General features: G+C 37.7%; 1 protein-coding gene across 1 annotated transcript in view; it reads left to right on the plus strand.

Moving 5' to 3' along the window:
• The window catches only part of CNTNAP4 (contactin associated protein family member 4), a gene marked incomplete at both ends in the record, with an annotated part of 286,811 nt that overhangs the window by 238,647 nt on the left and 26,694 nt on the right, over positions 1-21,470 (plus strand). The window contains 3 exons of the mRNA XM_081315740.1: positions 5,109-5,236; positions 8,087-8,257; positions 16,579-16,797. Of these exons, the coding sequence (XP_081171866.1) occupies positions 5,109-5,236; positions 8,087-8,257; positions 16,579-16,797 (518 nt within the window). The remainder of the gene's footprint in view (positions 1-5,108; positions 5,237-8,086; positions 8,258-16,578; positions 16,798-21,470) is intronic.

Raw genomic sequence — 21,470 nt, forward strand, 5'->3', positions numbered from 1 at the left:
AAACTGTATAGTAATAGTAAAGTTGGAATGGAAATTGGAGGTCATCTAGTCCAACCCTCTGCTCAGGCAGGAAACCCTATACTATTTTATAAGTTTGGAAGAGCACAGATTATTGTTATTGTGAAAAGCTAATAAACTTGGATAAATGTTAGCAAAATATCCTTTTTTATTCTCATGAATGAGATAAAATAGGGAGCAAATAATCACTGATTGGCTGGCAGGTTTCTGTGCTTAGGTATTCAACAGAAAGGAAAAGCTTTGATTGCTAATTTATGTAAGCTCTAGAGCTCAGAGCTAAAGAAGCTTCTTGGATGAGAAGTGAAACATTTTCAAAGAAAAACAAGAAAATCCAGTTGCCTCTTGAAAAAGCATCTTTGGGACAACCATGACCTGGATGACTGATAATCTCTTGTGAGTCCTAGATTCACAAACAAGTAGACCTGCCATGCAGACAGCATTCTGAGTGGATCTCTATTTATCTTAAGGCTCTTTAAAGATGGATTGTAAAAGCTCAGGAAACAAAAGAATGGTCATTAGACAGAGTTCCTTCAAGAATAGAAAACCTCTGTAAATGACAAATGATCTTTTGAGTGTTGAAAAATCACATAGGGTGGGAAAGATGTTAACCGAGTGGAAAAAAATATATCTACTTTCAGAATTGCAGGGAATGTTTATCTCAGAATCTATTACATTTCTTTATTCTATTTTAAATGTTAGATTAGTTTCTCTGTAAAATGGTAGGATAGTGTGGGATAGAGGAAAAGGAAATATTGGAGACTTACAGGTTTATTTTTCAGAAACAGAAAAGAAGGTAACACTTTTCTCATTATGCAGAGAACAGTTTGCCTGGGATACAGTAAAGAAAAGATCAGTAAATGCCTGCTGTAATACATTCATGCCAAAGTATGATAAAGATGAAAGATTTTAGAAAGCATTGCCAAGTCAAAACATTTTTCATAAATGAACAGTTTAGGAATCAGACCCAAACCAAAATACTTTCTTAAAATAATGATGCTTTGATTAAAACATTAATGTAATTTAATATTACACATGAAGTTTTCATCCATGCTGCCTGCCAAAATGCAGGGAGAGAATGTTAATTATTATTAATCATCTTTAATTTTTTAAAGCCTGCTATGGCTGTAATATGCCATCTAATTTTATCACAATACTACTAAATGCCAACTGCTTTAAAAAGAGAAAGGATTGAGCAAAAAACCTTCTTCACTTGCTCTTCTGTAATTGTGACAACTCCATCCCTTCATAATCATCTAATATTTTTGCAAACCTCTGCTAAAAACCCAATCAATTTGCATTTTCCTCATGCATAAATCTGATTTTCATTTGTTAAAAAGCAGCCCATTTTTTAAAGCTAAATATAAATATGCATATAAACAGTTTGGAAAGCAAGCATATTTGGTGCTGGATTGCTGAGCTTTGTTAAATTTCTAAAACACACCTATGAAACATTACATCATTACTTCAGTATTTAAAAATGGAAATCTTTAATTTGAAATCTCAAAAATGTGGCTGAGAAAGGGCAGTCTTTGCCTATCCCTTAATTTTTATTCCCTCCCCAGAAAAAGAAAGAATTGTAGACATTTTGCATTGGATACTTCCCTTCTGTCTCACCCAATAGATTCAAGGTATTGTACATGTTGTTGGGTTGTTGTTGTTTTTTTTAAATTGTCTTGCAGATCTACTGTGCTAATGATGATCTCTGAACAAAGGTTTATTTTTGGCTCATCGTTGATGTTACACAACCCCCCACTCTATGCACTGCTTCTCTTTTTTTCTTTTATGAAATATAAAGAAGGACCTTTCAAGCACCTTTTCCAATTAAAATTATTAAAGGGGACAATTTTTTGTGACCTTCATCTCACTTCATCAGATCAGATCTTATTTGACACACTTAATAAAATTTATTACCTGAAAAAGTCCTACCAGATTCCTTCTGATTTTTTTGCCCCATAGACCTTTCCTGCTACAGTAAAAGATTTCTTTGAGGATTCAGATTTATTTTGGGTTCGTCTGTTCAAGACTTTAAAAATGGTTATATGAAAAAGACAAAAAGACAAATTCTAGTTTATGTTATAGTTACATTCTTCTCCTCCTTTGAGTGAAATTAAAATTGTCCTTCATATTTGGAGAGGGAAGTATTGTTGCAAATATTGAATGTAACAAATTCAGAATTATTAATTTCATAATTTCTGTGATAAGATAAAACATTGCAAAATTGTTGGTTTTACCAATCTTTTCCAATTCCATATTCACTACATTTTGGGGTCAGAGTAGGGAAAAATTCCTAGTCATTTGAAAAACTTGAGAAGAACAGTCGTAATACATCAGGGCACATCATGTTTGGGAACAAGTAGTTATGAGGTAGATAAACAAATATCTTTGAAACAATATTAGTTCTTGAAAACTATTCTGATTACAGGATGATGAATGTATGATTCAGTTCAAGTCAAAATTATCCAGTTAGAACCTGAATTGTGTGCAGGTAGTCCCTGGCATATGATGGCAATTAGGACCAGGAGTGCTATTGCTAAGTGTTGCAGTGATAAAATATGACCACTTTCCTTAGTGATGGCAATCTAAGCAGTCTCAGTTGTTGTCAATTTTCTGGCTGAAAATTCTGCTTGGTTTTTGGTACTAAGAGTCCAAGTACAATTTCCAGAGTCAAGAGGGAAACTGGAAATGCCCTGTTCCAAAATCCTATTTGTAATTCAGCAGAGATTTGGGCCAACCCCCAAAGATGAGGGGGAATTATCTTGGTAGGTAGCAGTGACTTCCAAGCAGCATTAACATTCTTGGAAAGGTGGCAGGGAAGATTGCAAATGGCAATCACATGATCCCAGAGTGCTTGGCAACGTGTTGTACTTGCAAGCACTCAGATTGTAATCACATCACCATGGGGATGCTGTAGCGACTGTAACTTTGGGGACTAGTTGTAAGTTCTTTCATTCAGCACAATCATGACTTAGAATGGTCACTGAATGAATCACAGTTATCAAGAATTATCTGTAATTTCACTCGAGGCCTAAGTAAAAAAAAGTGTCCATTGATTGTTGTAGGAAAATTAGAATTTTATTTTTTTTAAAAATGGGAAAAAACAATTATAACACTGTGAACACTTCTCAGAAGATTAAGCTTGCCACATGTGAAAAGAACTCAGGGAATCTGAAACTGGATCTCTCTGAAAAACTTTAGTTATTATACCCTGTGAATATTTAATAAATATTGGAAATAAATATTAAGTATACTAAATTGATTTGGAGCATTTTGATAAATTGCTTTGAACCAGTTCAATAAACTGAATTGATGGTTTAGTTTGATCATATTTAGAAAACATGTCCAGTTCAATCTTGATGGATTCATTTAAATGTACGTAATGCATCCTAACTGATTTCATTGGATTCAGATGTTTTCTGGACATACATGTATGAATTTTAATAGTGCAAATCTGAATCAATTTGGATTTATATCAGTCCAATTCATATTTACGTTTTAATGCAATTTGAGTGTCCAATGAAAACTGAAAATTGTTCTCAATTAATTTCAATGTTTACACAATCCTAATAACTTGTTTTCAACTTTTTTAAGGTTTAAAAGGAATAGTTGCCTGTTCTAACTTCAGAGGTGACTGATTCATAAAGCAAGTCGTTGCAATTTTTTATTAGTGAAAAATATATCATTAATCTCCTTATTTTTTTTATAAATTCCACAGATTTTCTTCAAAACAATTGTGCCCTCAAATACCCAGAAAAGGTTAAGATTCTCCAATCCTTACTGTAATGCAGGCATGTAAAACTCGTGTCATCACATGACATCACGCGATGTATGAGGACTTTTCCCCCATTGCTGGCAATGGGGTGGGCACGGTTTTAGCATGATTTATTCAGCCCACGGGCCAGCAGTTTGACATGCCTGCTGTAATGAAAGAAACCTAAACATTAGATATTCTTTGTTGGAAAACATGAACAAAGTTAAGAGTTGCATGTTATCATGCAGCAATTAGACTTCAAAAACCATGATGACCATTTGGTCCCAAATTATTGATTTGTCACAAGAACAGAACATGGTTCTGGTTTGTAATTCCCTGTCAGAACACATGCTTTGTAAGAGCACCCTCCCATATTCAGGTTCCTGGAGGTGTCTGCCAATCAGAGTCAGAAATGTCTTTCAATCAGTGTCAACATTGCTGAACTGACCTATATTCTGATTGAGTACAGGTGGTCCTTGTTTAACAATAACTCAAATTTTGGGCATCAAGTTAATGCTTACAGCCAATTCTCATATTTATAAATAGTTACAGCGTCCCTAAAGTCACACAATCACAATCTGGCTATTTTGATGATTGGCTTGTAATTATCATGCTGCAATATCCTCTGCAATATCAGTCATATTTGTAACCTTCAGTGCCAGGTTCTGACAAGCAAAGGCAATGGGGAAGCAAGCACGAAGTTGCAAATGGCAACCACATGATGCCACATTTACTGCAAGTGTGGGATTGACTTAAAGATAGCACTTTTTCACCATGGTGTTTGGCCATGGAAATTCCAGTCCTAATTATTATAATTAAATGAGCACTACCAGTAAATAATTAGTCCAAAAAACATAATTATTCAAGATTCCCTCTATGCAAGAATACAGCATTTACACTGTATTTAATAAGTTCAGCACTGAGTCTAGGGAATTAAAGCCATTCAATTCAATAAGCTGAAATATTTTCTGCTATTTATCATTTATTTTCTTTCTTGCTAAGCTACATGGGGCTCTGTTTCTTAAAGACATCGACATGTTATGAATAATTACCTATTTACTGTAAGAGGTCAATTAGTTTCCTAATAGAACAGGAAAATTCGTGGTTATGTAAAGCTAGATGCTGTGGAGCTATAATGGTTTCATTCGACCATTCATGCTATATCAGTTTTTGCTACTAAAAATACTGTAATGTTCCATGCCATGACTATCTTATCCATATATCCTCTTCAAAAGCAGTTGTTGTTGTTGTTACACACATTTATAAAGGTAGTAGTATTCTTCCATAGGTCTGAAAGTGGTCATGAACATTTGTTCTGAAACTCTCTCTTTATTTGGGACAGGACAAATGACACAGGACTTCTGTCCTACAAAGACCATTTGCCAGTAACAGAACTGGTCATCACAGATACAGGCCGTCCAAATTCTGAAGCAGCTTATAAACTTGGACCTTTACTTTGCCAGGGTGATAGTAAGTAAATCAGTTGTGTGATTTAGTATCAATTGAAATCTCTCTCTCTCTCTCTCTCTCTCTCTCTCTCTCTCTCTCTCTCTCTCTCTCTCTCTCTCTCTCTCTCTCTCTCTCTCTCTCTCTCTGTGTGTGTGTCTGTGTGTCTGTGTGTCTGTGTGTCTCTCTCTGTGTGTGTGTGTGTGTGTGTGTGTGTGTGTGTGTGTGTGTGTGTCATGCACACAATTCATAGGATTTTCAGGTTAAATTTGAATCCATTTTTTTCCTGCACAGTAGCTGATCCTTGGACAGGGAAAGGGCTGTTTTCCTCTCATCAGTGTTATGAATATAAAATTCAAATTGACTAATTGTTTATAGTGTACATTTGATCTGGAAATCTAAATCAAGTCATAACCTTCTGAAAACGACAAAGGTTACTTTTGCAGCTAGGTCTATGCATCTCTACGCTGAGTGATTCTTATTTGAAAATAAAAGTGTAGATTTAATATCATACTTGAAATATAAACTTGAAGCAACAAGATAATAAAGCACATCCAGCTCTTGTATCTGTAAAAGCTGATGAAATGTAATTTAGATTAGAACATTCAGCACTGCAATAAAATGATTTTGAGTAAGTTCTTACTTTAAGTTTGCTTTCAATAACTTTGGAAGCATTTGAAGCTTACATCTGCTCTATTTTCTGCATCACTATGAAACATTTTGGGCATACAATTTTTTATATGTATTTCTCCTAGTGAATCTAGGCAAAATGCATATATATATATATATATTTGCTTTAAGAAATATGCATATAGCAAAGATATATAAGTACAAAAAAGATACATTTTATATACATTTCCCCAGAGTATAGACTATTGCATTTATTTGTCCAATAATAATAATAATAATAATAATAATAATAATAATAATAATAATAATAATAATAATAATAATAGTTGGAAGGGACCTTGGAGGTCATCTAGTCCAACCCCCTGCTCAGGCAGGAAAACCTATACAATTTCAGACAAATGGCTATCCAGTCTCTTCTTAAAAACTTCCAGTGTTGGAGCATTCACCACTTCTGGAGGCAGGTTGTTCCACTGGTTAGTTGTTCTAACAGTCAGGAAGTTTCTCCTTAGTTCCAGGTTGCTTCTTTCCTTGATTAGTTTCCATCCGTTGCTTCTTGTCCTGCCTTTGGGCACTTTGGAGAATACAGTAGCTTGAGTCTCTCCTCTTTGTGGCAGCCCCTGAGATATTGGAACACTGCTGTCATGTCCCCCCTCGTCCTTCTCTTCATTAAACTACACATACCCAATTCCAGCAGCTGTTACTTATATGTTTTAGTCTCCAGTCCCCTAATCATCTTTGTTGCTCTTCTCTGTACTCATTTGAGAATAAATGAGTGAGGTTTCTCTCTCTCTCTCTCTCTCTCTCTCTCTCTCTCTCTCTCTCTCTCTCTCTCTCTCTGTGTGTGTGTGTGTGTGTGTGTGTGTGTTTGTAGAAAATAACACTGAGGAATTTGAAAAAGTAAGAAAAATATAATGTTATATTCTGTATATTTTTTCTTAATGTTAGAACCAAATCAATGTATCTTTTCTGTTTAGTTAAAAAACTTATCAGTTCAGATGTTAATAAATCAGCACATGCTGGAATACTGTGAAATTAGATAGAAAGTGCTATCTATTTATATCCTGTCTTTCTGATCAGAAAATTCCCTCAAGGTGTTTTACAAAATTAAAACTTTTAAACAAGAAGATTAAAAACTAATACAAAGTAAGAAAAAAAGAGAATCTATTGAGTATAACTGAAACCTGAGGTTTAGAACTCATTTGTAATTTATCTATTATATTTTTTTGGAAATGACATTTCTAAAAAAGAAAGAGACCCTTGAAACTAACCAGAGAAAATATATTTAGCTTTCACTGGTTGATATTGTCTGATTTAATTTACCAAATGATATACAGCTTATGAAAGAGATAAATACATAGACGTACATATATATTACAATGGTATAAAGAGATTTAAATATGCAGTATAATGGCCAACAAAGTAACTTTAGGACTCAACTTTCTTGAAAATTGATAAGGAAAATCAATTTCCTAACATGCTCATGAACTGCATAATAACTGGTATTTCACGTAAGACTGATAAGCACTCTTAGAAATAGTATAATAGCCTTGTTCTAGTCTTTGGATGGGTGGTAAAGCAGTGAAAATGAAACTGTAGTGTAATTTCCATTAACTAGGAATTAACTATTACCTATAAAACCTATGTATGCAAATACATGCATTTTAACTTTCCTTCCTTCCTTCCTTCCTTCCTTCCTTCCTTCCTTCCTTCCTTCCTTCCTTCCTTCTTCTAATATTTGTAATCTACTGGTTGGTCTTCAAATGGAACCCTAAGCTGGTCAACAATCAAAGATGAAAATAAGAAAAGTAGTAGACAACAAGAAAAGAACAATCAAAAGTTCACAAGAAAACAGATAGCAACAGATATAAACATAAGGGAAGTGTCTTTCAGATTCATGATGATGGGATTGCTTTCATCATCCTCAAAGGCCATCAAAGAGGGCCCAGCATGAATCTTTCCTAGTTGCCAAAATGTCATACTATTGAGAAAGCAATTGAGAAGGTCCTTTGGTATCACCAATTTGTTTTTTTACATTGCATGATTTGGAATTAAGCCTTTGTAGATGATATGGGAAAAAGGCAGACTTGAACTACATGTGAATTGTGGCACTTATGAATTGAGCTTCCATTTCAAAGGAAGGCATTTAGTGCACTATTTGGGGATAATTAATATATCAGATGCCAATTCATTAACTACAACTATATGTGTAATGGAATTTTCTACCTTCTTTTTTTCTATATTTAGGAGAGTTTTGGAACGCAGCCTCCTTCAACACCGAGGCCTCCTATCTCCATTTCCCCACTTTTCATGGAGAACTAAGTGCAGACATGTCCTTTTTCTTTAAAACTACAGCTTCTTCTGGTGTGTTTTTAGAGAATCTGGGAATCAGAGATTTCGTAAGGATAGAACTGCATTGTGAGTCACATTTAAATAAGTTTCCATTGGTTCCTTTTGAGGATTTATTTTACATATTTTGACCATGCCTTGATTGCTAAAGCTGTTTGAAAATTTGAGAGGTGGCTTTACTAAAGCCTAAAGACGGAGTTGAACAATCACAGACTACAGCATATGAGCATTATACTATATGTACCTGCTCCTCTAATTTCAAGATTTCAGTAATATCCTGCTTCTCCTCATGGTTTTCAGGGCAAATGAGTGCTCTTCAGAAAGTACAGGTAGTCCTCCACTTACAACCACAACCGAGCCCAACACTTCTATTGCTAAATGAAACATTTGAGAAGTGAATTTTGCTCCATTTTATGACCTTTCTTGTTACAGTTAAGTGACTCACAGTTAAGCCAGTAACATACAGGAGTTGTTAAGTGAATCTGGCTTCCCCCATTGACTTTGCTTGTCAGAAGGTCGCAAAAGAGGATCACATGACCCCCATGACACTGCAAACATCATAAGTGTGAGTCAGTTACCAAGTGTGCAAACTTTGATCACATGACCCTGGGGATGCTGCAAGTGTCACAAGTGTGAAAAACAGTCATAAGTTACTTTTTTCAGTACCATTGTAATTTTGAAATCTCTCTAAATGAACTGCTGTAAGTCTAGAACTACCTGTAGTATAGTGTATTTGCAACACTGTGCAGTTTGCATGAATAACATTTTGTGTTAAATGAAGTCATCTTTTCCTAGGACTGATTGTATTATAGTATCAAATGATATCTATGGACAGCTATCTGTGTCTTCACTAGGGAGGGGGAAAAACCCATGTAAAATATAATAATTCCATATTTAATTATAAAGTTTCTTACATTGTATGAAAACTATAATATTATTTTAAGAGTTTTGTTTTGTTTTGTTTTACAAAACAGAAGATAGGGAATAATATGAAATATCCAAGTGGCCCCTAGTTTGGAGTTCTTTCTTCACATGTAGACTTCAGAGACCAAGCTTTTAACAGTCAGTCTGCACTGCACAACTATTTTCTTTCTTTTCTATGCTTTGCAATACAATCATATATAACAGTTATTCTGCTTTCCTGATAAGATGTAGTTTCAGGCAATACTGGGGAAATATTTGAAAAGTTGAAGAGAAAGGCAGTGCATCAACTTAGAAAACAGACTTCATTGTTGAAATTTGCTGACTGGCAGGGACTAGCATTGAGTATCTGTTCCACATAGTTACTGTCAAGGGTTTGAAAATGGCAAGCAGTCTGCCAATGCCACAGATTCAAGGTGTGTGTTTTTTTAGCTTCCAAACACTAAAAGAAAGGAAAAGAAGATGGAGAATTTACATAGATTAGAGCAGCTGAGTCAGTCTAATCTATGGCTAAGTGTTGAACTAGAAACAGGGTGATCCAGCTATGATATAGCACATTCACTAACCTTAGTCAGAGATGTTATTATTCAGAAATTTTGAAAAAAAGAGTGCTTGGGATATATAATCCACCGCCCTGAGTCCTTCGGGAGAAGGGCGGTATATAAATAAAATTAATAATAATAATAATAATAATAATAATAATAATAATAATAATAATAATAATAATAATAATAATAATAATAATAATAATCTGAAGAGAAACCAGATAAAACTCATGAAGAAATAAATGCATTCTCCATACTTTACAATAGAAGTTTCGGATTTCTGTAAAAAAAGAGATGGGAGAAGATTTGACAAAATATGATAATTTTACCTATCACCTTTCAAAAAAAAAGTTCCTGTTCAATTATTCAGATACTTACTGTGGAATATGATAGCTGATGGACTTTAAATCAAAATGTCCTCACAGGATAAAGGACACAAATTTGCTCTTTTTCTGATGTTTTGTTATATTAAATAACAATATAATTGCCTTGCCATCTGGTAGATTGATGGGAACTGCTATAAAATACAGTGATGCAGTAGCCTCAGAGAATCATGAAACCAGCATATAACAGAGCATTGAATTCCACACATTCAAGCTGGAATCTTGAGAATTATCAGACTTATGGGTCATTGGTAGACCAAACTGAAGATGGTGGCATTTCTTTCATGAAGAGTCAGAATGCACACAGTGCACAATGCAGGGACCAATCTGATGCTTCATTTACATAACCAACAAGTAGTTCCCCTATGTTGCTTTATGCACCAAAATGTAGCCGTGCTGCTTCTCCTGTTCTGGTGGCATCTCAAATCAGGCTGCATCTGCAGAAGTTCTGAATGCATTTTTGTTATGATGGTAATTCCTGCTTTGTTGCAACAGAGAAGACGTCTGCAATGCTTAAAACAAAAAACAAAAAAACCTCCTTTTAAATTCTGTTGAAACCTTTTGCTGTTCAAATGCCTGGATCTTAAGGATCTGTTCAAATTTACAATTTAAGAAGTTAATCCAATGTGATTTTTGTCTCAGTTTCACGATTATATTCAAAGATATATTTTGAGAGGTAATCTGCTTGCTTTTGAATTTTGTCTTTGGAATTAACACATATCTGGTCAGTTATTGTAAATCTTCTGAATGCTGACAGTCTCATGGTGGCGTTTCCTCTCTGTTACCATATGGAGGGTGTAAAGGATTTTATACTTTCAATTTCAGGTGAAGAAAACTATTTCTTCAGGTTTTTAGTTGAATTTTATGTTGCTACTCCCTTTACTCGCAATATCTATCAATGAAGTCCTTCCTTTGAATCACAGTTAGTACCTAAACAAGCTTGAACTGTGTTCTACCTTTTTGATTGGCTTCCATTATTTTTGATTTGTTGATCCACACTACCAGTTTCAGTTGCATTCATAAAGGATATATACTAGACATAGAATATAGGTCAGTTATAGACATCATCAGTAGGTTCAGAGTGTTGCTAAAGGTGCCAGAAGCTTATTAGGAAATTGCAAGCCTCATTGTACAGGTATATATTCTTCAAGTATATGTGCAGCACTTGAAATATACAAAATCTGCTACTTAATGTCTTCCTTCCTTCATTCATTCTAGAGGTATATTTTTCACAAAACCTATTCTTGAAAAACAAATATATTTTGACTACCTCTTATGAATATTCTTTTCAGTATAACACCACTCAAAAATGAGATGAACTAAACAGTCTACAGTGAGTAGTTCCATTGAGTAAAAAAGTATATTTATGTTGAGAAGAGCAGTTATGTGACTAAATCTGATTATAGCTAAACTCACGACCTGCCTTCCTAACAAGGAAGCACTTGAGGTAACTAACATCTTTTGCCTCAAAAATAATACAGCAGATTCAAGTATGTAGCTTGCATCCAAATGTTGCTTTGTCATAGTTTTAATGTCCAGACTAGCCAATAAATGATCTAGAGAGATTCCATTTACAAATTTATGTATAAATGACTTTTCACATAAATTTACACTAGAATTATATTTCAGTAACTCCTGTTTCAGACAATGATAGGATGTCTACATAATTTCAGACAGACACTTCTTTTAGCTCAGAGATAACTCACTGATTTTCTTTTTTTAGCATAAACTTGCATGTTTGCCAGCCAAAAAATTGTAATCAACACACCTGCATTTTCTAGGTTGTATTACCAAGGTTCAGGTTCAACATATCAAAATGGACATTTTTTTCAGATTTTTGCCTAACATGGACATAATATGAAAGAGGCTGGATTTAAGGGCCCCACAGTTCCTATGCAACTGAACTTCTACAACAGCAAAACATAATATTACATAACAGGGAAATAATTCCCTTATCACTTTGCCTGCCCATGGGTATTTTTTTTTATTGAAAAGTTTTAAAATACAATTTTCCTTTAAAAAAACCCCCTTCCCCCTCCCTCCTCCCCCCCTACCTCCCCCCCTCCCTCCCTCCCTCCTCCCCCCCCTACCTCCCCCCCTCCCCCCCTCCCCCCCCGACTTCCCAGAGCTGAATACAAGGTATATATATAAAAAGAGAAAGAGAAAAAAAAAAGAAAGGCAAACATAAGCAACCATGTACTAACAACTATAAATTCTAAAATCCATCACTCTCTAGCTTATATAGGATAAACCAAACCTTGGCAATATTAAATATATATAAAAAACTAAAATAAAAAAAACACTTTCTAGCTTATATAGAATAAGACAAACCTTAATAATATTAAATATACATTAAAAACAGGAAAAAGAACCCCAAAATAGAAAGAGAAAAAAAGAACAGAAAAAAAAGGAAAAAAGAATTATTCAAATACTATATAATACTTCTCAACCTATACTTGTCCTAAATAGACTCCATCCCTTTTTGTCCATTCCATGATATAACGTTCTTACAAATAATCTTTAATTAACCAAGATCTTCGCCACCTCAACCAAATCAGAAAACTTTAAAGTCCACTCTTCTGTAATCAGCCTGTCGGGCCGGGCACGCCCGACATTCGGACGGGCCGCGGGGAGCCTCACCAGGCCGCCAGGCTCCTGCAGAGCACCCAGTCAGGCCCGAAGCCTCCCGCCGGTGCCCGTCGTTTCCCGGAGGGCCGGCTCAGCATGCGGCCCTTCCCGGCGTCCCCGTAACCGCCCGGAGCAACGTACCAGGCCGCAGGGCCGTTCGCCGGAATCCTCACCTCCTCGCCATGCTGCCGGGCTCCGGAAGCAGCTGGCCACGCCCACACCACTCCGACGGGCCGGGGAATGGGTCAATTGAAAGAACAGCACAGCGGCGGGCCGCCTGTCAGCTGGGGAGGCCGCGGACCAGCCAGCCGGCTCCCAGAAGCTGCTTACAGGCCGGGAAGGGGCCGTGCGATGGACTGGACGATGGACTGGGCGATGGCTGCCCAGCGCCCGGCCTGCAGGATAAGAATGGGTGCCTGGGTGGGCCAGGGGGTGACGGAGACGACCGGTGGGCCGGGGAGGGGTTTAGAGCGCAGATTGCGGCGGTCTGGGGCGGTGAGGGGAAAGAGGAGCCTAGGCAGAGTTCTGGGGGGAAGGAGGGAGGTTTAGGCTGGGGGGTAACTTACCGGCTGCATTGGTGGTGGGATGGGAGCCAAAAGGAGGGAATCTTGGGAGGCGGTGTTTAAGTAGGGTGGGGGCGTGGTGGTGTGATTAAGGGTGTGGTGGTGGGAGACGGCCTTGCCGGTTATTTAACAGCGTTGACTGTGCTGTGAAGTCAACGCTGACTTCATTTGTCTTTGAGCAACTGTTTATGAGGAAAATAAACACGGCTAGAAGAACCAGCTCCCGTTCCGGTTTCAATCTTTTGGTGACTCGTCGGACGGGGTCTGATACAGCCGTTCCTCTTCCAGCACATCTATAATTATTCCAAACAATAAAAAAATTACGAACAAAACTTTAACCTCCATTTGGAAATCTTCTATATATTCCACCAAACTTTAATCCAAAAAAAACCTCACCCTTTCCACAAAACCACCACATGTAAAAAATATATTGCGTCTACACCCAAATCTTTTCCCACCTCCCATACTTGACTATGAATACGTCGTAGAAATTCCATAGACTTCTGCAAATCCTGCTATTTTCTCTTCTTAGATCGTTTTGCAGCAGCACGCGTCACCCTCTGTTCTATAGAATCATCCGACGAAGTTGTATCTTGATCTCTTCCAACACCGTTGTCTTCTATCTGACCACCTTCGACCTCTTGATGCACTCCTTCTCCAGATCCCTTTTCAGCTTCCAGAGATGTTAATGGCGTTGCATTTAAAACATTATTATAGAAATCACGCGCTTGCATCACAGTAACCAGACGGTACCTTTTACCTTCGTGCGTCACCATCAACCCAGCTGGGATCTCCCATCTAAACCTTATATCTCGTTGCTTGAGCTCTTGCACAAGGAATGTAAAATCCTTCCTTCTCCTTAAAATCTTTGGAGGAATTTCTTTTAAGACCAAAACTTCTTGATTAGCAATCACAACTTTAGTATCATAAGCAGCTCGTATGACTTCATCTCTAGTTTCCCTTTTTGCAAAATATACCACCACATCTCTAGGCAACTTTCTCTGTCTAGCAATCCATGAATTCACACGAAACACTTTATCCATGCCTCCCTTTATTTCAGATGCTGGCTATTTCAACACTTCTTCAAAAGCCTCAGAAACCAGCTGCTTTAGATCTTCCTTGGTATTCTCCTTTAAGCCTCTAACTCTAATGGCAAACTGCATCTGGTAATATTGAGCAAGACTCAGTTCTTTTTCCACTTTATCTTCATTCTCCAATACTTTTGCTTCTAATATAGCATTCTTTTGAGTCAGATCTTCTAGCTTTTCCTCCAATTCTTCCACACAGCGAGCCACTTTACACACTGAAGACAAGATGTCTGCCTTCATCACTCTGAACTTCTGTTCCATCCTCTCCTCCATTCTCTCCTCCAATTTCTCCAATTTCTCCTCCATCTGTACAAATCTAGCATTAATTGATTCCAAAATTACCTGGGCGTGTTTTTCAAGAGCATCTCGTAAGTCCTTTGATGTCAATACATCAGGAGGATGCAGCGCCTGCAGTAATGATTGTTGCACAGGAGAAGTTCCAGCACTCCGAAGAGTTTTAGGGGGTGGTTTAGCCGCCATCTTTTACCAAATGCGACGCACTTTCACTTCAAATTTATAATCCAAAAAAGTCCATCAAGCTGGAGAGTAAAATATCACCTTTTCCTCTTGTATCGCTCTGCCTGCTCCTTTAATCCATAGTCATTCCTTCAGGCAGGGGTGGTCGCAGACGCCTGGCTCTGCTCCAAGAATCAGGAGCAGAGGCGCCGGCCAGCTGGGAGCAGCCCAGGCTACGGGGGAGTTCAATCCTTCAGCCGCCCAAGCCATAAGCTCAGGCGGCCCTGGAGAACTCTACCCCTACCTGGGAGCTCGCCCCCTCCTCTTCTCCCGAGGAGGGGGCTTCAAATTCGCCTGAACAGCTGATCGGCGCTGTTTCGGGCGAAAAAACAACAGCTGAGCCGCGGGCAGCCCGGGAAGGCTGTCTCCGTCGCCGCGGAGCCACCGGAAGTCCCAACCTGCCCATGGGTATTGATTCCATGACTTTCATTAGAGCATCTCTGATGGCACCACTAGTTGTGAGAGGGTGAAAAAGAAAACTCCAGCACATAGAGATATAGAGGGGATCCATTGAGATCCCAGTAAAGTTGTGAATCTGATGATAAACATTTCCTATTATAAGACATTTGTATGGGAGAGAAAAACATACAAAAACTCCTTGTTTACACTATTCATATAGTCCAGGTCTAGAGCAAACAGTTTAACACACACAGACACACACACACACACACACACACACAGACAGACACAGACACACACACACACATGCACACACATTCTCTTCTGATAGAAAACAATATTTGTAGGTCAGAGTTGAACTGTGGGGTCCTTGATGCTCTCTGAACTTGGTGCTTTTCTTGCAGACATTTCATTACCAAACTAGCTAGCATTATAAGTGCACCAAATATAGAAGAAGTCCCTGCCATTCTTGTAAATAAAAATATTTCTTCTAAAAAAATAGCTTTGAACTGCCAAGACTTCCAAGAAACATGAGAGTTATGTAGCGATTTTCCTGGCCACATCTAGGCCAAATCAAATAGCGTTTTAAAAATGCTTGTAATTGAATATGAAATATTTGCGGAGTTCTAGAAATTTTCTACGACAACATGTACAGTGAGTTGGGCTGTTCCAAGTTGTTTTGTTGTCTGTTTGAACTGATGTGAGTTTTCACTTTTGCTTCAGTTCAGACCTATATTGGGAACTGAATAAGCACAACAAGTTTTATGGGTAGATAAGAACCTTTTCCAATACAATATTGAATTGGATAATTTATTGCAATTGGTTTTTTTTTTAAAAAGAAGCATTTTTGACCAAATATGAAAATATTTGGCATCTATAGTTAATATTTAAATTATACTCCATGCTCTGGAAATAATTCCAGATGGGTTGAAATTGTTATTAAAACTATGTAACAGAAAGTAAATTTAATACCAGTCCAATAGAATATTTCAGCTAAATATACTATTTTATTTGCAGCAACTCAAATCACTGTACCTATTTGTACATCAGAAAGCAAATTATGCTTAGCTGGTTAATATTCACATGCATTATTTCTACTGTAATTTCACACCTAAATTATTTTTTGAGTTTAAATAAAGTATTATTTTCAGCATCTATCCAATAAGAACATCAACATTGATGTATAAAGTCATATTTCCAACAAACTACATTGAAATCTAGTCTTTCACTTAGAACCAAAAAAGAGAAAAATACCATGTTTTCAGTATTTTGAATTTTTTGTGATTTTTTTTGTGTGTCTCTGTGATTGTCATTCTAAGGTGTCTTAGTTATTTTTAACTTTTGTAGCACCACTTGAAGTGACATTTTCATTTGATGTGGGAAATGGGCCTAATGAAATCACAGTGCAGTCACCTATTCCCTTAAATGACAACCAGTGGCACTATGTGAAGGCTGAAAGAAACATCAAAGAGGCGTCTTTGCAAGTAGACCAGCTTCCTCAAAGGATTCACGCAGCTCCATCTGACGGGCATATCCGTTTGCAGCTCAACAGTCAGCTCTTTGTTGGTAAGTCCAACATTACAGAATGATTTTAGGTGTTCACATGGATACAGTGGCGTAGCGTGGGTTGTCAGCACCCGGGGCAAGGCAACCGGAAGCGGAAATAGAGGGGCGGGCGGGCGGTGATGTCACGGCACCGCCGAAAAGACGCGCCCCGCAGCGGCGTAGACTTTCCAAGAAGAGTCGCGCGCAATGCGGGATGCTTCCGGGTCCCTCTCGAGGGCGGCTGGGCGGGGCTCCGACCTGCAAGAGCTGCTGCATTGAAGCTCGCACGTGAGCCCCGCTAAATAAAGCCACGCATGCGCACGAAGCTAGGCCGGCCGGCCGGCGGGTCCGTCTTCACTCGGCCAAGCCTGCCGGGGCGCCTGCGGGGCGCTTGCGGTTGGCCTGAGCCTGGGCGGAGAGTTGGGCGCTTCTATTTATTTTATTCAGTTTATGTGGCCGCCCATCTCACCTGCCAGACTCATTTCGCTTTGCAAGAAAGAGCAGCTCGAGAGCGGAGCCAAGCCAACTCTGTGCAGCCCTTGGGGCTCCCTGAGCAGCTCAGTGTGAGCGTGCCCCCCCCCAGATGTTGCGCCCGGTGCGGCCAGCCCCCCCTGCACCCCCCACGCTACGCCACTGCATGGATATAATCAATAGCCATTTGACTTTCTTAGGAAAAAAAAATAGATGTGTTTTAGGCAATATAGGACAACTTACATAATGCATGCCAATATGTCATAATTGAAAGTGGTTCCTATTATAAGATGAAAATAGAAAAATAGCTCCATAAACAGATGAAATGTCAACTGCACTTCATGGACTTAACTCATATTTTAGTAGATATATTGAAATATGCCATTCAGAAAAAAAACATGGGTTTGTTTGCTTTTTGTTTTTTTTTTTTTTAAAAAATCCAGTCTATCCAATAGTCTTGTTTTTACCTGCTGGTCTCTGATCCAGATATTACCAAAATCTGATCTAGATGAGGCTTGGAAGTAGACAAGGTACTACTGTCTGTTTAAAAATGACCCCGAATTAAAGGAACAAGAGTCCTTTTCTCTGAAAAATAAGACACTATTTTGTAACCAATATATAAGTAAATAACTATAAAATGATTTTATTGAAATATTTCTGATGATACCCATTGTGTGCAACATGTATTAATCAAACTATTGGTGTTAATTCTGTAAGGAATAAAACAATGTAAAGGAATAGAAAAAAAATATTAACCAAAATGACAAAATTCCCTTTAAGATATAATGGAATATTTTGTCCAAGATTTTTTTAGTACCTACATGTGACAATAAAAAGCCATCTTTTTGATATGCATTATTTTTCACTTCTTGCTTTTAACAAAAGGTCCTGCTCTTTTGTCAGATTCTCTACTGTTTGGAAAGAATTGAAACATTAGTCTGTTGGCAGTCCCTCAAATATCTATGCAATTATTCTTTGAGAAGCTAGATGACGGTGAGGCAGAAGAGAGGAAGAGCCTCTTTTATGGATTATAAAAGCTCTAATGGAGAATGTGTTCCTAGAGATAGGGCTTCATAGGTCATAAGGTACACCTTAAACTGGGAACCTTTAACCAATGAAAATGTAACTTTAATTAATATTTTGCTGCAGCATGCTGGGTTAGCTGAAACTGCTAAATACATTTTCAAGGACAAACCCAAATCTTTAGGAATTGTAACCTGCTTTATTTGCACAGGGTAAATTGAAAACGCACTAAAGGGTGCCTTTGGATTTAGAACTGAACTTAAACATGTAGCAAAGTTGCAAACTTGAACCATGAAAGGTAAAGTTACCATTCAAAAGAGTTAAATATTCATTTTTTGAAATCCCTTTTAATTTTAAACAGTACCTTTGTCTTTGGATTAATCTTCCAGTTTTTGTCTTTGTATACTTGCTAACATTACAAAAATAGCCTGGCGTCTCTATTTGAGTTTGTGAGATCATTGGGGCACCATTTATGGATTTCTTAAAGAATGAAAGACACACAACTGCAATAAAGAAGCAAGTTTGCAAGTTCTTAACAACTACCCATTCCTCAATATAAATCACACTTTTGATTATGACAACAGAAATAATAGATCACACAAACAGCAGGAAAGAAAGAGAATAGCAGGAAGCCAAACATTCAGAAATCTGGGCCATCAACAAATCAGATTAGTGGAAGTAAATATGATCTACTAATCTACTAAACAATCAGGTCATGCCTAGCAAGCAAGTGAAATCAAAACAAAAGCTGCACCATTTTCAGCCACCAATTAATCGATACTTTTCAGTTAAAATCTTAGACTACAAATATTGCAAGCCAATCATCATTTTTGAATTGTTGTACTGAGGAAGCCTGACTCCAATATAGGGTTATGATTCTACAGAAAAAACCAATCAATACTCAGTATTGATTTCCCAAAATCCAATCCCTCCTCCCCGACTATTAAGTGAATAAAGAACTTCTTAACCCACAGAACCTGAGTAGGTGCACGGGGTTTTAACGTAGAAAATTGCAAACTGTTTTGGTGTTGGAATTAAAGTGTGAAGCTTCCATGACACTAAAAGCTTTGAGAAACGAAGTGTTTTGTCAAAGTAAAAAGAAAGGAAGCAGAGAAAATAGGTAAAGAAGAAAGTCAATGTTCTAAGCCTAGGGCAAGCAATTTTTTCTCCCACATGAAGGATTCTGCTGGCATTTGAAGGGCATGTCAGGACCCCTTTCTTGCAAGATTACCTGATACATACCTTATACCCTTTTGCTATACCAGTCATTCTTTTACCAAGACTCAGCTGTGAGAATGTTAATGGGAAGAGTTGAAGAGAATGTAGAGCATAATCTTAGTTTGAAAAGAGACTCCTTTAAATATTTTTATTTTATTTATTTTGTTATTCCATATTGCTGCACATAGAGGATCCTGGAAAGTATTATTGAAGCCATATTCTTTTTCAATTGGGCATGCCAGCCAGACTGTTACCAAGATATGAGGACACAAACTTCATTTTCTTTTCCATGGGAACTATTCCCTTCAATTAACATGTTGATCTGCTTGCTAAACTACTGATCTAACTTTGAAGCAAATTGGGTGTGTGTTTAGAAGGGGAGAAGGGATGCGGTGGCTCAGTGGGTTAGGATTCTGAGCTTGTCGATCAGAAGGTCGGCAGTTTGGCGGGTCGAATCCCAAGTGCCGCATAAAAGAGTGAGCACCTGTTACTCGTCCCAGCTTCTGCCAACCTAGCAGTTCAAAAGCACGTAAAAAATGCAAGTAGAAAAATAGGGACCACTATGGTGGGAAGGTAACAGTGTTGCGTGCGCCTTTGGCGTCTAGTCATGCCGGCCACATGACCATGGAGACATCCTTGGACAAGCGCTGGCTCTTCAGCTTTGAAACAGAGATGAGCACCGGCCCCTAGAGTTGGAAACGACTAGCACACATGTGCAGGGGAACCTTTACCTTTACCCTTTAGAAGGGGGGAGCAAATCATATAATACTACTTTCAGCAAACTGATTTCTCATTTTTTTCCAAAACACAAATTGGTGTTCCAAATTGATCCATTCAGAAGCATAATCCACTCCAGAAATAATAATCTCTTTCCTAGTGATCACAAGCCTGGCAGGTACAGGATCACTACTTCCCACTTACCCATTGAAAGAAAGGAGCATACACACAAGTGTTTATATATATATAGAGAGAGAGATGTGTGTGACCATTTGGCAAAGAGGAAAGATTTCTCTGTTGCTGCCCCTCTATTAAAAGTAAGAAAGTGGAAAAGAATTGAAAAGATGAAAAGATGGACCAAGAAAATACAAGGGCAGTTTGGAAATAAACCTCTGTTTTGTTATCAATGACAGACACTCACAGATACAGAACTTTTATTATACACATTAGAAAACTACAACATTACATTACTTTTTGACATAATTGCCATTCAAATTGAAGCACTTTTCATAATGTCTTACAAGGTTTGAAATTCCTTAATAATAGCCGCTCGGCACCAATTCCTAGCTATTGGGAGGGGTGATCAAAAACATCCCAATGGAACTGCTTCAAAAGTTTTTGGGTGTGTCTAGCAGTGTGTGGGTGAACATTATCGTGAAACAACACCACACCGGAAGTCAGCATGATGCTTGTTATGGATAGCTCATTTGAGTTTTCATATCATTTCGCAATGTACTTCTGAACTGATGATCGAACCATGCTCCATGAAGTGCACTAGCAGAATTCCTTTGGCAACTTCACATTTGGTGGAATTTTCTATGGCACCACTTCTGGTGTGGTGTTGGTTCACAATAATGCTCACCCTGCACACTGCTAGATGCACCCAAGAACTTTTGAAGAAGTTCCGTTGGGATGCTTTTGATCACCCTCCAGATTTGGCACCAAGCGTTATGACAAGTGCCTCAATTTGAATGGTGATTATTTCAAAAATTAATGTAATGTAGTTTTCTAAACATAAAATTCTGTATCTGCGAGTGTCTGTCATTGATAATCAAATGGAGGTTTATTTCCAATTTGCCTTCATAGTATAATTTCCTGCAAATATTGAGTAAAAATCTTAATTTTAATTATGATCACTTGCATAGAAGTACTCTGCCTGCTCTTCACTGTTTCAGTCAGATGTCACTTAAAGTATTGTGTTCTGTTATGCGTACCACAGTTTTAAAAGGACATTTATAAATTGGAGCAAGTCGAGAGAAGGGCTA

The sequence above is a fragment of the Vipera berus genome (genome assembly GCF_964194415.1).
Source record: "Vipera berus genome assembly, chromosome: 2".
NCBI lineage: Eukaryota > Metazoa > Chordata > Lepidosauria > Squamata > Viperidae > Vipera > Vipera berus.